The sequence below is a fragment of the Ursus arctos genome, unplaced genomic scaffold, assembly GCF_023065955.2.
Source record: "Ursus arctos isolate Adak ecotype North America unplaced genomic scaffold, UrsArc2.0 scaffold_3, whole genome shotgun sequence".
NCBI classification, from domain to species: domain Eukaryota; kingdom Metazoa; phylum Chordata; class Mammalia; order Carnivora; family Ursidae; genus Ursus; species Ursus arctos.
In genome coordinates this window covers 81522591-81541056 of record NW_026622985.1, presented here as the reverse complement: position 1 = coordinate 81541056, position 18466 = coordinate 81522591, and the positions used below count along the sequence as shown (strand labels likewise).

General features: G+C 41.4%; 1 protein-coding gene across 12 annotated transcripts in view; it reads right to left on the bottom strand.

The window, feature by feature from the left end:
* Window positions 1-18466, bottom strand: part of MKLN1 (muskelin 1) — a 339272-nt gene that overhangs the window by 253714 nt on the left and 67092 nt on the right. For 10 of the 12 annotated variants that reach the window (XR_008956433.1, XR_008956436.1, XR_008956431.1 and 7 more), the window contains exon 3: window positions 8279-8365. The exons of the other annotated variants lie outside the window; for them this stretch is intronic. Coding sequence is in view for 2 of the 10 variants with exons in the window: in XM_044388340.3 (XP_044244275.1) it covers window positions 8279-8365 (87 nt within the window). In the remaining 8 variants the exon portion in view is untranslated. The remainder of the gene's footprint in view (window positions 1-8278; window positions 8366-18466) is intronic. 12 annotated transcript variants of the gene reach the window in all.

The window sequence follows — 18466 nt, the reverse complement described above, 5'->3', positions numbered from 1 at the left end:
TGACAGGCTGACCATCCCATCTGTACCTATACAATCCTGGTTTCATTTAGTTGCTTATCTGCCCGCTACCCCAAACTCATTAGATTCAGACTTTTAAAGGCACAGACCTTGGCTGATTCATCTTTTATCTTAGTATCTTGGCACATGGCAGGAATTCAACAAATGTTGGGTGGATGAATGGAATTCACTGCTCCCCTCCCATGGGTGAAAGTAGCAACTGACTTATGGTGGAGGGGAGAAAGAACAGTGTCCTAATCAGTGTCTCTTCTCCTCTTTAAAGTTAACCTTGGAAATGAAGACACCAGTGTGATGGTGTGAGGATGACCCTCCGTATGTGAAAATAACTCAACAAAAAACAGAGCGCTCATCATCTTCCCCATCGCTGGGATCTCTTTAGGTGACCAATAGGTAAGTCCGACCCTATTTACAAGATAAGCCTTTGAAAAACTCACGAGTGTGAGAAGAAACTATTGTATCAAGGAAGGTTGTATTACTAGCAGGAAAATGTGGCACATATCTATTAAACTGATTAATATAATTCATGTTCCAGAGTAAAATGTTTCAACATTTAAAATGTTTTAACATTGGGGTGCCTGGGTGGCTCAGACGGTTGAACATCCCAATCTTGATCTCAGCTCAGGTCTTGATCTCAGAATTGTGGGATCAATGTCCGCATTAGGCTCCACTCCCAGCATGGAGACTACTTAAAAAATTTAAAAATAAAAAAAAAATTTTAACATCAAGGGATGATAAGGATAAGATAGAACTGTGTTAGGTTCATTACTTGCATGATCTCATTTTAATTCTCACAAAAACTGATAAAAGAGATCTGATTATCTTCATTTTACAAACAAAGACAATGAGGCTTGGAAAGGAAGCCATGCTGGTACTAATAGTCAACAGAGCTTAGATTTGAACTCGGATCTGTCTGGCCCCGAAGTCCTTTCTTCACTCCTCCTGGATCCTCTCAAGAGCTGTTTGAAAAATATTGGCATCAAGTTTTCAGAGAGGTTGAAAAATAAAGGTTGAATATTTTTGAGCACTGACGATGGGCCACGTATGAGGCAGGGAAGTATGGCCAGGTGAATAAACCGTCCTCCGTTCAAGGAGCTAGGGAGCTAGTGCAGGAAGCTGACCCATGACACAGGCTGACCAACAAACAGCGAAATAAGCGCTGCTGTGACGGGGACAGTCACGGGCTCCTGGAGAACTGAGGGAAGGAGTGGTTGGTCTGGTTGTGCAGGGAAAGCAGGGAAAGTTCACAGAACACAGGAAGGTGGCATTTTGGTTAGACTCTGAGGAGGCTGGGGGAGGGGTCAGCAGGCACTGGGACACTGCAGAGTAAGGGAACATGTTACAGGAGCCTGGTGGAAAGTTCGGTGAGGTCAGTGCATGGCTGGAATAGTGGAAGGTAAAGGCGGGTTGGAACCAGCCCATGGAAGGCTCTGAATAGGAGCCGGAAATTGAAATGGGGGAAATTATTGAAGGTTTTTGAGTAGGAGAAGGCAAAGATCCAACCAAATCCTTGACTAAAACATCCAAAATTATTGCTGAATTCGTCCTGACACCAGATCACAAGTACGTGAAGTACACAAAATAGAAAAATATAGAAAATCAATATTCTTAATCAAGACTCAAAACAATGTCCTGCTTTCTTCTGAGGAAACACAGCAAACGAAGGGACATATGCCTGAATCGCCAGCTCAAACCCGAGCCACCCTCTTCCATCCACGCTGGCCGAAAACGATCCCATTCTCATGATTCGTAAGACAGCCCCATCAACCCAAAAACCTGGGGCAACAAATACAATCCCCTCCTCCCCCCAAAGAAAAAATTCCAGCCAGGAAATGACAATTCCTTCCACTTCCTTCCTTTCTTCAGAGGCCGGCCCATGAAGATTGCTTAACTGTTCTCTCACTGATACACCAGACGAACGTCCTAGAGTAGGAATTGGATCCTGATGGCTTAATTGAGTTAAAAAGAAAAGTGTAGATTATCTAAAAGCCTCTCGATGGTTTCAGAGTGGCTCTCACGTCTTTGAAAGCCTAGTGGCGGCTCTCAGTTCCTTGGTTAGGGAGGAGCTGAATGAATTTCCTAGCACAGAATTCAAAAGCACTAGAAGTCAGCAGTTCTGAAAGACTGCAGAAAGGGCTTGTTTACATTTTTCTCTTGGGCTGAAACCCATCTATTTAAACTTTAACCAGAGACAATTATAAAACCATGGTTAGCCAGGGATGGCAGGCTGCACAAGACGGGAGACAGATGCCAACAGTCTGGCATTGGAGGAGGAAAGATTGAGAACATTTTGAGGAATGGGGTCAAAGAGAACTACAAAGGAGGTTTTGGAAGCAAAAGAGGTCACCTAGGCTGGTCTTCATGAGAACAGGGAGGGAGGGGTGATGAAGGGGGTGGGAGAGGACAGGCAGGGTGAGCATGGGAAAAAGATTGAAGCTTCTGATGGTGTAGGTGGGGCTGGGGCTGTCCTGGCAGTTCAAAAGTCCCACCCAGACAGCTCCACTGTTTACACCTTTTTTCCCCTCTTGGGTCAAAAGTACATTAGCCCAGGGAGTTAGCACCTCTGAGAAATCTGCCTGGGGCAGACACACCCAGCCCACTAGGACACAGGCTCCCTTCCCCGAAGGCCCAGCCTCCTCTTCAATTCAGGTTTTCCTGGCAAAGACCCATTTTGGAGCTGACGAGCAGTCCAGTGATGTCAGAGGAAATACCCCACTTGACAAAGGACTGTGCTCCAAATTGCCAGTAAACTGAACTCCTTAGCATGCCTTGTTCTGGGTCCTAGGATTTGGTGAGTCCTAAGAACACACTCAAAAAAACCAAACCAAACCAAAACAAAACAAAAAAAACCCCACACACTCAAAGAGAGACAGGTGTTGTTGCAAAGTGAATGTTTTTGTTTTGGATTTGAGGATGTCTGTGGATCTGACAATGACATTATGGCCAGTTTTAGGTACGTATACAAATGTGGGGAGATCTGCAGGACACCAGCCCCCCCAGATCTCTGTGTGAAGGAGCCTGACATTTCACCCCGAGATACTCAATCTTTTTTTTTTTTTTAATTTTCTGGTTTTGAATATTCCTATTAAGATGCAAATGAAACATACAGGGGAGAGCCCATGCCTCAGATGTTGTCAGCTAATTTCTTAACAGGAATTCACTTTCTACCAGGGCCAGCAGATTAGAACTAGGGCTCAACAGGAGGGAGACCCAGGACACGCATTTTGGCCTTGGATTTATGAGCAGGAAGCTGGCAGAGGTCATGAAGAGTCCAGAGACAAATCTCTCTCTGTACAACGATGAGACCCAGTCCTTCAACATAGGTCAGAGTTCGTGAGGACAGCAGAAAGCCAAACTCATCCTAACTTCCTGTGAAGCTTGCTTCTTTGCTAACCCAGCTTTTACCAGGGAAAGCCATTTGGGGTGTAGCCAGACGGAGATAGGGAAGGTCAGAGGATCTGCAGATATTCAGGGCCACGGCAAAATCTTCCAGGGCAAAGAGGCCAAAGTCATGGGCTCCTCTCCAGACCAGTTTGCTACTCTCACCGGAAGATCTGTCCGATAGCTCTGAACTGCGCGCCCAAGTCCAGCCAACCATCTAAAAAATTCATGATGCTGTTCACAAGGGTCTGGGTGGAGAAGGTGGGGACAGCTCCCTACAAACACGCCCTGACTGGGGACAGATCCCAGGGCAATATCATTACTTATGGAGGTTGAGAGAGAGCACTTCATACAAGGCATGGCATAATGTGACATTTTATTTTTATTAAACATATGCTAAAATTTTATTTCTTAAAGTTTGTATGAGTAGAAATTGCTTTCTGCTGCCCTGTCTCCAGAGAGAGAGACAAGGTCTGGTTCGTATGTCTTCTGCAGGATGGAGCCTGTGAACACATGTCTGCTGGCAGGTATCCCAAGAGTCACACAGAAATTTCAGAGGGATACACACATTGCCCAGCTCCTACCGGAGGGTGTGCTACCTGGGAGAAGATATTTGATAAAATCAGGCCTGAGAGCTCCAAAGGAGATCCTGGGAGACCGTCCATAAACCAGAGAGGGGGCATCATGCCGGTGTCCCCCACTATATGACAGTGGAGCATTCCTGCGAACCCTTTCATAAGCGGAAATGGCATGAAGCAAAGAAGCTATTACCATCAATTTATAAAAAAATAACCTCTCTTAGGCTGATACCTCAGAACACATCTTGCTAACGGATGCACAAAATAAATCGAGATAAAGCACAGATGTTCACAGACACAGTTCGAAGCTATGGTGGCTTGGTGCCGAGATGCTGGGTGTAGTTCTCGGGAAAGGAGCTTGGCCGGGGCTGCTCTCGTGGCTCAGGGTGCACGCTGCCTCTGTACGTGTGGGCTCTGTGCAAAACAAATGCCGAATATGTTGGTTTTGCTTTTTGCCTGTGTGTGTGTGTGTGTGAAAGCAAAAATCCTCTTTGGATTTCTTTCGGTTAGCAAAAACAAATACTAATGTAGGACTTTTGTAAAAGTGAAGTGGTGTAATGTATACTTTCAAAAAGTGACGGTATGATACCTATATGGTGGTTAAAAGCATGAATTCAGGAGCCAGGCTGTCTGGATTCAGATCCCGGTGCTACCACTTACCAGCTTTGGGACCTCCAGCAATCCCTTAACCTCTTGGGTCTCAGTTTCCTCCTCCATAAAATTTAGGCAATAGTTGTTCCCAGTTCACAGGGTTGTTGTAAGGCTTAAGTGAGTTAACATTCAAAGGGTTACATGAGTTACTACTGAAAAGAACTTCGAATAGTGTCTGTCACAGCCTTATTTTCACTACAAAGTGAATGTTTTGTTTTGGATTTGAGGATGTCTGTGGACCCGACATTGACATTATGGCCAGTTTTACGTGCATCACATCTCCAGGCCTGGAAACCTCACTTGGTTCTATGATTGACCCTGTTTCCAAGAAGGCCTGGGTTGGCTCTGGTCTGCACTTAGCTTCCCAGGATACCAGCTTGAGAAGAAAGAAGAAAGAGACCCTGATACCTTTCTCCTCCAGGCTTCTTCTGCAACATAAAGCAAGGCACTTCTGTTCTACTCTGAAGTCTAGCAACATGCATGCCCAGGGCCAAGGTGCAGTCAGAACCAACGACAGGGAGCACTGTCTGGTGCCTGGGCCAGACATGGGGAATTCCTCGGTGCTAATTCCTCAGGCCCTTGGCGGGCTCCATGTTTGTGCTGTAACTGGATACCACACTTACCTGTCCTTCATGGAGACCAGGCACAAAGCCAGGTGTGTAGAACGCAAGGAAAAGCCCTAATTGAGAAAGGTAGCAAAAGCAGAGAAATGAGCAGGTGGCAGGAAGAAGGATCATGGCAAATGGGAAAACAAAGACATGAGAAAAAAGTAGAAAAGCTGAAATAAGTACAAGGAAACTTTTTTTTTTTTTTTTTGGTCTTTCTATTTTTGACCAAGTGGAAAAAAAAAAAAAAAACCCACCAAACAAAAGAATAAACCAAGCAACTGGAATCAGACTGAGCCAGTGAAGGGAGGGAACAGGCCGCAGTACAGCAAATATATGCTAATGACCTCATCCTTCCTCCTGTGCCCTGCAAGCATGGCTCCAGAGCCCATTTGTATGCTGGCCTCCTAATGATTTCACTTCACAGACTTCCTTCCACTTTTTTTTTCTTAACAAAGTCCATCACAACTCTGTTTTGGGAAGTAGAAATAGAATCTATCTTTAGGAAATTTAAATGCCAAAAAAAGCTCAGATAAGCATAATTGAGAAGTAAAGAATAGTTGGTGTGACCAGGACAAATATCAAATCACAAATATTTGAAATTCTTCCCCTTCTGGGCCCTAAGGAGAGAAGTGCCTTTGTTTGCTGAATTGGCTCACAGAGGACCTGGCCTTTGCCGTGTTGCGTAGGATGTTAGATGGGGAGGAGAAGCCAGAGGAGGGTCAAATATTTGTCAAGGGCCTACTATGTATCAGACATTCTGTTAGATGCTAGGAATTTAAGAGTGAACGAACAGGCCCCTCCCCTCATGAAGCTAACACTTTTTTTTTTTTACTCTTAAAAAAATTGTAGTAAATTGCACATAACATAAAATTTACCAGCTTAACCATTTTTAAGAGCATAGTTCAGTAGTGTTAAGTATGTTTACACTGTTGTGCATCCAATGTCTAGAACTTTTCCATCTGACCAATCTGAAACCCTCTGCCCTTTAAAGAACTCTCTCCCCACTCCCCCCACCCTCCCAAGACCTGGACAACCACCATTTTTCTTTCTGTTTTTATGAACTTGATTATTCTAGGTACCTCGTGTAAGTGGAATCAAATAGTATCTGTGGGGTTTTTAAAAAAGATTTTATTTATTTACTTAAGGGAGCGAGAGAGGGAGGGGGAGCACAAGCAGGGAGAGCCGCAGAGGGAGAGGGAGAAGCAGACTCCCCACCCAGCAGGGATCCTGATGCGGGACTCGATCTCAGAATCCTGGAATCATGACCTGAGCTGAAGGTAGATGCTTAACCGACTGAGCCACCCAGGAACCCCCAGTATTTGTGTTTTTGTAAACACAAATGGCGTATTTCACTCACTGTGTCCTCAAAGTTCATCCATATTACACCCTATGTCAGAATTTTATTGCTTTTCCAGGCCTAATAATATCCGATTGTATGCATATGCCACATTTTGTTTATCCAATCATCCGTTGATGGACACTTGTGGATTACTTCTGCCTCTTGGCTACTGTGAACACGGGTTCACAAACATCTCTTTGAATGGACGCTCTTTGTGGAGCTTATCCCGTCATATTTGGATTATTTATTTGCCCATCACTTGGCCTAACTAGATGGTTTGCTGCATAAGGACCTGCGTTATTTATCTTTGTATTCCAACTTCCTATACAGTGCTGGCACATAGTAGGAACTCAATAAATATTTGTTGGCAAAATAATTTATTTTTATACTTCTTAATCACTACTGCTGCAGCTGGCTGTTTTACATATTTTAATAAATAAGTTTTGCAATTTTAATGAATGCTATTTTGATTATATTTACATACTAAGCTAGTTTATATGGGGCGATTAGTATAAAAAATCTAAATCTCAATCAAAATCCACTTTCTAGATGAAATGCCATTGACAATTCCTTCTCATTCACTTTGCTTAAAATCAACTCTTGCTGCTCTTATTCTTCTCCTTCCGTTCCTTCCTTTTCGAGTCATAGCATTGCCTAGATATTAAGGACCTTATTAAGGGTCTCTTCAATTCATGAGATATCTGGTTGAATAAAGCTAGCGTGGGCCTAGGGTTTGGTTTGCTCAGCTCAAAAACTTTCATCTGAGGGTCATTTTAGATGAGGTACGGGATGGACAAGGCACAGCCCTACTTTGGAGGGACTCACAGTCTTGCGATTCTGTCTGGTTATTCTTGCCTGCAATTAAACAAGAAGCCTCAGTTTTCTCAGGTGTTGAAAGTAATATTTATCTCTGTTTCCCACACTCGGTTGACAAACACAGACATTATAGCATTCACAAAGCGTGAGGAGCTGAAGGACATTGTGAAAATTCCAAGTAGTATTATATTTGATGATAATTACTACATGTGGTTATCAGCAGGGACAGTTCTGTAATTCTTTACAAAATAGACATTTGGAATTGTGATTTCTGGTCAAGGAAACATTGTTGCACATGAAATTTGAGGGACTTGCTCAGCTCTAAACACAAAGCAACGGTCTTTAAAATATAAAAGAGATGGGGTGCCTGGGTGGCTCAGTCATTAAGCATCTGCCTTCAGCTCAGGTCGTGATCCCAGGGTCCTGGGATTGAGCCCCGCATCGGGCTCCCTGCTCCGCTGGGAGCCTGCTTCTCCCTCTCCCACTCCTCTTGCTTGTGTTCTCGCTCTCGCTGGCTGTTTCTCTGTCAAATAAATAAATAAAATCTTTTTAAAAAAAATAAAAAAATATAAAAGAGAAAGATGGAAAGAAACAGTTGGACCAAAATGTTAAGTCTTCTAGGAACCAGGAATGCAAAGCAGCAGAATGAGACTGAAGACATGGGCCTGTTGGGGTCCAGGTCTGAGGCAGAGAATGCTGCAATGGGCCCTCTGCAGGGTTAGGGAGACTAAAAGTGAGGGAAGTGGGTGGGAACCAGAACCAGGTTCACTGTTTGGAAACTAGTAGTTTCAAAACAGGGGCTAGACTGAGAACCCCCACCCTCCCCCACACAAAGTGACTTGTTACAGAGGCTAAAAAAAAGCTCACCACTGCCTAAAGATGGGCCTTACATGAGGGAATGATCAGGCAGGAAGGCAGGGAAGGACACATGACAGGAAACTGGGTCACAGGCCTCCATGACTGACTCCATGGCATCTCTATTATCACAGTAAGGGAAAAGAAAAGAAAAGCTCTCTTTAATTGGGTAATATGATTGTCTATAAAGAAAATCAAACAGACTATACTGAAAAAATACTAGAACTAAAAAGACAACTCAGCAAGGCTGCGGGGTATAAGATCAACAAACAAAACTCAATTGCAATCCTATATTTCAGTATTTATCACATATAATATTTAATAGAAAATAAAAGACACCATTTTTAACAGCAATAAGCAATGAAGTACCTAGGAATAAATATAACACAGATGTGGACTTTTATCTATAAATAAAATGTTGATTTTATATATAAAATATTTTTATGGAAGAAATTAAGATTGAATAAGTGGAGACATATACCATATTCATGAATTGGAATATTCGTTAAAATGAATGAAGATGTCATTTCTTCTAAAGTTAATGTTTAATTTCAATGCAAACCCAGTTTTTAAAATCCCAACCTGGTTATGTAACATGGAACAATGATCATTTAATTGGTGTAGAATAGTAAAGGGTCAAAACTAATTATAGTAGATGGGAATGTCTTTGGCTGCAGGTGAAAGAATATGCAACTTAAAGTGGCTTAAACAATAGTAGGTTTATTATTTCACATCACAGGATGTCCATGATGTCTTCAGGATTGGTTAATTCAGCAGCACAATGACATCACTGTGACCTGGGACCTTTTCATCTGTCTGCCTCACCATTCTCAGTGTGCTAGGCTCCAGCTTGTCCTTTCAAGGTGGTAAGATGGTTGCCACTGTCTCACCATCATGTTTTCCTCCAATTCTGTACAAACATAGGAAGGGCAAGTCTTCTTCTTTTGTACCTTTTTTTTTTTTAAAGATTTTATTTATTTATTTATTTGACAGAGATCGAGACAGCCAGCGAGAGAGGGAACACAAGCAGGGGGAGTGGGAGAGGAAGAAGCAGGCTCATAGCAGAGGAGCCTGATGTGGGGCTCGATCCCATAACGCCAGGATCACGCCCTGAGCCGAAGGCAGACGCTTAACCACTGTGCCACCCAGGCACCCCTCTTTTGTACCTTTTTAAATGAGAAGAAAACTTACCTATCCTATCCCATCTCCACCCTAACACAATTCCACATAGGTTTCATTGGTAACAGATGCAACACGTAGCTATGGTCAAACCAATCCCAATGGAACTCCGTTAAATGGGCTTAAACTAAGCACTGTGGGGTAGGGTTCATGGACACCTGAAAACAATTTAGGTTCAGTTAGAAAGCAGAAAGAGACAATATCCTTTGGACAGATAATCAACCACAATACCCAGGGCAATTTTAAAAAAGAGTAAGTCAAGGGGTTTGCCCTACCAAAAAAAAAAAAAAATCAAAATTTAAAACCAGAGGTAGCATAACAAACCTGGAGAGAAAAAAATGAGTGTTAATAAATGTGTGTTGAAATACTTATATATGTATTTCCTATTTCACACCACAAGATTTTAAGTTGATTTCAAGACCTAAGTGTGAATAGTCAAATTTTATACCTCTAGGAAAAATATAAGAGATTGTCTTTACACCCTTGGGATAGGAAGAATTTATTAAATGCAACACAAGAGAATAAAATATCAAGGAAAAGATGAATAATTTTACTAGTTTAAAATAAAAATACATCATCAACAAAGTGAAAAGACAAGCTTAGGCTGAGAAAAGATATTTTTCCAGACATACAACAACCAAGGTATTCATATTCAAAAATTATGAAGAACTCCTGCAAAGCAATAAGAAAAAAACAACTAGAAGAAAAATTTGACAAAGGCTATGAACAGGCAGTTCACAGAATAGAAACCCTAATGGCCAACAGATATACAAGAAGATGTTCAATCTCACTAGAAATGAAGGGAAAACAAAAGAAAATAATAAAAAGTTACCATTTCATAACTATAAATAGGCAAACATTTTAAAATTTGAAAATACCAAAGATGTGGAGAAATAGGACTCTTAGAAAGCAAAATGGTGATGTATATATAAATCTTAAGACCCGGCAGTTGCTCTCATGTCTAGATTAGTGGTTTTCAACCAGAGGTGATTTTGCCCCCCAGAAAACATTCGGCAATGTTTGAAGACATTTCTGGTTGTCACACCTGTGTATTGGGGTTCCTACTGATACCTTCGGGGTAGAGGTGAGGGGTGCTGCTGAATATCCTACCCCACAACAAAGAATTACATAGTCCAAAATGGCAGTAATACCAAGGTTGAGAACCTCTGGCCTAGAAAAACTCTCACATGCTGTGCACCAGGAGACAGGTATTTAAATGTTAATTGCAGTATTGTTTAAATAGCAAACAATTGCAAACTCAAAGCAATCCACATGTCCATAATGCAGGAAAATGGATAAGTAACTTGGGTATTGCAAACCCAAGTTCCCAATATATATATTGGGAATAATATATAACAGGTGTAATGAATGAATTAGTTCTTCAGGTTGCAACATGAATAAACCTAAAAAGTAATGATGACTAAAAAAAGTATTGCAGAATGTTATGTACAGCGTGATATAGTATTCCTTTACAGTTTACAAACACAAAGCAATACTATATTGTTTATGAATATTTACATGTATACATAAAAGTATAAAAACGTGCATGGTAATGATTTATAGGAACTTCAAGATAGTGATTACTTTTGGGAAAAGAGGAAAGGAGGAAAAATAGAGAAATGAATGAGATCAGGAGTAGACAACAGGTTTCAACTCTACTTGTAAGACTTTTCACAACAAACAAACAAAAAACCCTAAAGCAAATAAATCAGACATTAGGATTTGTTGAGTATTTTATACATAGATGTTTGTTAAACTATTTTCTATATTTTTCTATCTGAAATATTTATGATGAAAATATTTTAAAATATTTTAAGAGCTGCATCTGCAAGAATGAGTATTCTGTTTGTGTTTCAGGAGCATGGAGTTGGTGGAGGGAGTCAGTGTTTCCGGAAGAAACCGTGCCACTTTTTTTTTTTTTAAAGATTTTTATTTATTTATTTGACAGAGATCGAGACAGCCAGCGAGAGAGGGAACACAAGCAGGGGGAGTGGGAGAGGAAGCAGCAGGCTCATAGCAGAGGAGCCTGATGTGGGGCTCGATCCCATAACGCCAGGATCACGCCCTGAGCCGAAGGCAGACGCTTAACCGCTGTGCCACCCAGGCGCCCCGAAACCGTGCCACTTCACAGGGAAATTAGAAAAGGAGAAAGTGAAAGAGAATAAAGGAGAGTTTATTCATTTAAAGACCCCTCTCTCAGGGATTCTTGGCAGGAGGAGTTTGCTTTCCCACTGCGCCAGTGATTGGTAGGCTATACCTCTGTCCATGGTCCTATTCCTCTGCTTCAAACAACCTTAGAAGAATTCAGAGGGAGGTTCAAATTTGCAATGTAGAAAGACATTGAAGTGTTCTAGATAGAGCTGAGAAGCTGAGAGAAGAGGAAATATTGTGGGTATAGCAGATCTTTTGAATATTTGAAAAGAAGTTCTGACTGTCTGCAGCAGATCCCACCAGCAGAAGGGGATCCTGCGGGACAGCCATTCTTTGTGATATTGATGAATAGCATCTGTCAGTGGAGTGAGCTCCACTTGAGCTGAGGCCTGCTTGGTAGGAATGACACTATCATCTCCCTAACACTTCATATTTTTAACGAAAGTCCTTCTCATTCCTAACGCTTTTCATCATTTTCCCCCAACACTCCTGTAAGACCAGTTGATACTCACCTTTGCTTTCACAGTGATGAAGAGAGACTAACAAAGCTTTCCAAAGACTTAGGTTCTTTCTATTAACCAATATTTTTACCTAAGCCACTGGGGATATATAAACAGTGAGAGTAACTCAACTGAGAAAGATATTTTATGGGCATCCCATAGTAATCGCCTATCTTTTAAAAAGAAACAACTTTTTTTTTTTTTTTTTTTGAGATCCCAGGAGGTGTCTGGCACTGCACGATGTGGTATGAGCATGAGAGTGCAGAACATAATGTTTGGGAACATAATGTTCCTCCAGGGACTTAAAAATTAATGCAGATCCAAAACTGTTAGAAAAATGTTGGTTGTAATAAATTATGGGAAAACAAAGTGAAAGGTGTAGGGGCAAAAATCCCGACAATAGTGATGAACCAGGGGACATGAACACAGCATATGATGAGCCAATTAACCTCAGGAGAACACGGACTTCACAGTACGGACAGAATACAAGATACTTACCCAAGAAGTCAGTTTTGCAGACTCAGTTACTTGTCTACACACACAAAATCAGTAGCTGTTTCTGTGGGCCACTGGCAAAAGAATTTTACTGTTCTTTCTATAGAGGGAGTCCAAACCATCCAGCATACAATGAAGTGTTTGAGGAAAAAAATATGTGGGTTGGCAAACTTTTAATCTACAAAAGTGGTGATCTAGTTTTGGGTGATAGCTCTAATGGAAAGAGGTGCAATTGGGTTTGTAGATGCTGATTTTTATCAGCAACCAGAAACTGTGCTAAAAGCTCAATTTGGCCTACTTTAGGTTCCCTGGGTAAGTTAGTGGGGGAATTTTCATTAGGTTATTTGTTATATGTCAGAAGAGGAAATAAAGCAATACACGAACACTGTGATATATAGGCGAGAAGCTATCTTAATAGAATAGTTCTCTAGTCTAGGATGTTTCCCTACCAAGGTGATTGAAAATACTTGGAAATGCAGGGGCCTAACTGGTCTTCAGACTAAGCTTCCTTCAGTGCCCCAGCCTTCCTGTTTTAACAACTTCAACCTTGCTAACCTACCAATACTAAGGGAGTTGGTTTCATTTATATACTGATGGTCAGCTTCTGATTTGGGCCATTGCAGCTTCATTCACTTTTATACTTTTTTTTTTTTAACATTTTCTTGTATCATAATAATACGAAAAGATAAAAGTGTCTAGAAATGTCTTTTCCATTGTGGAAATGAATCATTCAGACTGTCACTTCCACATGGATATCTAATAGGCATCTCAAACTGAACACGGCCAAAAGAGAACTTTCCTTTAACCTTCTTGTATCAAATAACACCAAGAGGCTTATACAGAGTTTTACTTTTCTCATAGACAAGATGTCTGGCAATAGATTATTTCTGGTGTTTGTTCAGCTGCTCAACTATACCATCAAGGAGCCATTGATGGCTTTCCTCTTTTTTTCTATATCACCATCCTTAGCATGTTGGCTTTTAATCATCATGTCTTTTGTTTTGTAGTCACAAGATGGCTGCTGTGACTCCAGGCACTGTGATGGTGCTCAAGATAGCCATATCTATCCCCAGAAGGCTTTCACTTAGGTGCATTAGCCAGAAATGAATCACCCCTGGCTGCAAAGGAGATGGGGAAATTGAGTAGCTAGCAAAAGGGAATGGGATTATTATGATTAAGTTATATCAATCATGATTCATCACTTGGAGCTGGACATACTGTCACCCTCAACCAAGTCAGGGCTCTGTTAGCAAGGGGGAAGAGAAGAACAGCTGTTGGAACTGACACAGTCTACCATACTTTTTATTCCCAGCCTACCTGTTTCACTAAATAGCATCAGCATCTGCCCAGTGCCTAAGCCAATAATAGAGGAGAGAACTTTGATCTCTTTCTTTCTTTCTCTTATGTCTGCCATAATATACCACCAGAAAGTTCTGTTGACTCTACTTCCCACATATACCCTTAATCCACTCTATTCTCCCTGTCTTCGCCATTGCTATCCTCGTTCAAGTCTCCATTGTTTACCTGAATTACTGCAGTTGCCTCCGAAAGAAACAGAAAAAAATCACTTCCTTGCTTAAAACCTCCCATTGGCTTCCCGTCTCACCTAAAATCCAAATTCCTTACTATGACGTTCTGTGCCTAAAAGATCTAGGTTCTGTCCACCTGTCCAACTTGATCCTGTTTCACTTTTCTGTTTGCCCCAGACTTCCAGCCATGCAGGCTTCTTTCTCTTCCTCAGACTCTAACTTGTTACCAGCTTGGGGACCTTCAAAACACCTGTTTTCTCCACCTAAAGTGCTATGCATTCTGATCTTTTCGTCCACCTTGTCATTTAGATCACTGTTCAAATGTCATCTCTTCAGAGAGGTCTTCGCTGGCCACCCACTCTAAAATGACAAACTGGTTGGTCATCCAACACTTCATTTTATTTTATTTCTCTGTATTGCACCTATCACTGTCTAACATTATCTTGTTTACCTCTTTATGTATCATGTTATGAAATGTAACTATTTATTTTCCAACTCTTCCACACTAGACTATAAGCTCCTTGACAGCAGAGACCTTGGGCTTGTGTTCCCTGCACCTATATCAAGGCACATGGCAGGTTCTCATCAAATATTTCTGAGGTAATGAGTACATGAGAGGAAAGATTTTCTTGCGCGGAAGCTTTAGCAATAAAAGAACATCTGTAACCTATTATCAGCATCCTTAGAGTTGTCCTTCATAGAGCAAAATAACTTTGTTAGTTAAAGGATATAAAATGTGTTATGCTTTAAAGACATCACAATTAATAAGCAATACTAATTTCTTCCACACAGCCTCTTTCCTCCTGTGTCCTACTTTCCAAAGCTAAACACGCCACACGCACTCTTAGTCTTCGTGCTCTATCGGTGCTATTATCGATTGCCTTCTCCACTGACTTCTCTCCTTTGGCCCTCATGATATGATTACATTTTCTCACCATTTTCTGAAGTTCTGGGACAATTTAAAAGAAACATTTGGGCAATGTCTTCCTTTCCTCCATTTTTTTGGGGGGGGGGCAGGATTTCAAGAAGGGGAAAACCAAAATGTCCTAGGAAGAAGAGAGAAATACTTAGCATCTGAAATTTTCTGCCTTTTTGTGAGGTTTTCACATTTCTGTGTATGTTCTTCCTAAAGGCAAAAACCTTTGAACGCCCTTCACCAGAAAACCAGACTTTCATCAGGCTGTCCTTCAGGTAAAATGTTAAAATTGGAGAATATTCTGCCTTCATTCATCTCCCTCCATGAGCCTTTAAGTCCTTCCCACACCTTCTCCATCCCGAGACGACCCTCTGTAGGCCCAGGCTTCTGGAGCAGCAGCTGGCCAGGCCCACGGGCTCAGCCTGCATCCCAGACGGTCCGTGCATCTGGCAGGCATTGGCACATTGAAATTGTGCAACAGAAGCTTTGAGAAGTTCATCTCCACACTGGGGACACAGCATTCTGGTGATGGTGACCCAGCATACTCCAAAATGCCCTTATGTTTAGAAACATCCCCAAATACTACTCATAAATTATATGCAAAGAATCCCTGGACTTGCCAGTAGAAAATAGCAAAAGGATTCCCACCCTCAAAGGTCTTCTGTGAATATATTATAAACTAGAATAAACTGTTCCTCTGGACTTAACACAATCTCAGCCTCTAGCCGGTCTTCACCTGCCACCACTTCCCCCCACCCCCACCCCCCACCCCATGGCTAGCTTTCCACCTACACATTATCTCTTGGACAGTCACAGGCCATTCATAGGACATTCACGTTCACGGGAAACATAACTTGTCCCAAAATAGCCTTGGCAACATTACTAATCATACACCTGTAAAAAAATAAATGTGGGGATGGGCAGCCCCAAAATACATATATTAAAAAATAAACCATACACAAATATTTCTTTAAAAACAAAAAAAACAGGAATAAAATAAGTAATTAAATTATTTCATTCAGTACCGTTGGGAGTCTATTTCCAGTTCATATCTCAGGTTAACTGGGTAGTTCTATTTCCTTATGGTTATCAGGATTCTAAAGATAGCTTCCCAAGAATCCTATCTCCTGAACTTCAGTCAAATACTAATCTAGGTACTGCTTCAGTCACTAATCTAGCTACTGTGCCGAAGGGATTTTGCAGATGCAATTAAAGTCCCAAATCAGTTTACTTTAAGATACAGGGATTATCCAGATGGGCTTGGGTCAATCAGGTGAGCCCTTTAAAAGAATAGATTCCTCAGTTGGTAGCGGAAGAGGAAGTCAAAGAGATTCTGGATGTGAGAAAGATTTGAGGGTGATTGCTGGCTTTGAAGATAGAGCAGACCACGTGAGAAGGAATGTGTGTGGCCTCTAGGAACAGAGAATAGTTCTCGGCTGACAGCCAGAAAGAAAAGAGGCACTTCAGAGCTCCAGTCACAAGGAACTGGGTTCTGCCAGCAATCTGAATGAGATTGGAAGCAGATTCTTCCCCAGAGCCTCTAGATAAGAGTCTAGCCTGACTAATACCTTGATTTCTGCCTTGTGGCATCCCACACAGAGAACCCAGCCAAACCCACCCAGACCTCTGAACTACAGAAGCCTGAGCTAATAAATGAGATATAGTTCTAACCCCCTAAGTTAGTGGTAATTTGCTGCACAGCAGGAGAAAACTAATACATCCCTTTGGTTTTCACATCTCTAAATAAAGATAATAATGTCTGGTGATGTCCTAGAACCACTCAGAAAACAAATATTAGTAAGATTTAATTAATATGATTTAAGTTCAATCAGAAAAGAAATATGTTAAATTATTTTCAAGATGCTGTGATTTTGAAATTAATTATAACATGCTTTGAGGTTCAACCCAGGGTAATTAGACTTACTCCTAGTTCGGTCTGTTTTCTCATATTCATTGCAATGGCAGGACAGGGCTAACTTTAGAAGCCATCTCCGATAAGTTTAGAATGTGGAATTGTTGCTTCAGGGGACCATGATTTAATCTGCAGTTTCTTCATTTCACAAAACAATGTCGGCATTTTATAGATATTTTACTGGATACCACATCTACAGGTCAAATAGAGGGATTTTTTTTTTTCTTAGCCATATTTCCCTCTCTGAAAAACTTGACCTTTACTTTGGCAAATTTGTTGAAATTCATCAAGCTGTATTCTGACATTGAGAAAATTATGGGAGAAGAAGCATAAGATGATCGTACCTGTTTTAATAAAATGGATCACTGAGATAAGAGAAAACCAAAAAGTGGGGCAAGAACATTCTGACCACATAATCATTCCCTGGGTAAACAGAGACGTGAAGGGTGCTGAGCCTGCTAACCCAGATTTCTCCTCTTCAGAACGATGGGTAGCCATGGAGTTCTCTGTTGAGCACAACCCCAAGACCAGATGTAGTTTAAAGAGAGTGATCCGGGAAAGATAGGAGGAAGGAAGTAAAGTAAGTGAGAGGTTGTATACAAGGTGACAGCATTCCAATTTAGGGAGTAGACTATATACAGAATGAGACGTACAGCTTGGTAGTTAAAAGCTATATGACTGGAGGCAAGTTACTTAAATTCCCTGAGCCTTGGTTTCCCCATGTCTAAGTAAGGATAGTTTTCAATGTTCTCATCACAGGGCCTAGGACATGGAGTCCTCAATAAACGATGGCCACATCAGGATCATGCAATGTCATCCTTCCGTCCTTGTCCAAGAATCCTGGGTAATCATCACTATTCTAATGGATGCTAATAGCCCCGCTGGCTGGTCCAGAGTATCTTGTTCAAAGCAAAAGGCCTGATGTCCAGGCCAGAAGTCTAGTGCAAACACTCCCTTAGGGGAGGGAGAGACAGAGAGAGTGGGTCTGGCTATGGAAACCTTGTTCCTCAGGCAAGGGCCGGGTACTTAATAGATCCACAGAAGGAAGGACCTGTAGGCAAATATTCACAAATAAAAATCTCTTTCTAAAACAATCCAATTTTCTGGCCCAATCAGTAGACAATAACTTGGCCATTGAAAATCATATATTTCCAACATGGTCCATTTTCTTGGCTTTCCTAAGTCATTAATTATGACCATGTTTTCCCAAATGTGGAAATTCCCCTTGCGCAGATGCGTCTGCTGGCCAACACTCCTTTCCTGAGAAGTCTCCACAGCACAAAAATATTTTTGTTTTCCCCAATTGCCCACAGGGAAAATTTCCTCACTCTTTATTTCCCTCCTCCCTTAAAGCCCTCTGGCAATTTCCAGGAATCTGAGTAAACCAGAATCACTTAGCTCACTGGAGAGCCTTTTGGATGTTCTACTTCTAACATGGCAAAAGAGAATCCTGAACTTTAAATTTAACGTTATTAAGCCAAACTTCAGAGTTCCTTTTAATAACCAAAGGCAATGCCACTGAACTCAAAATGCCTCCCACT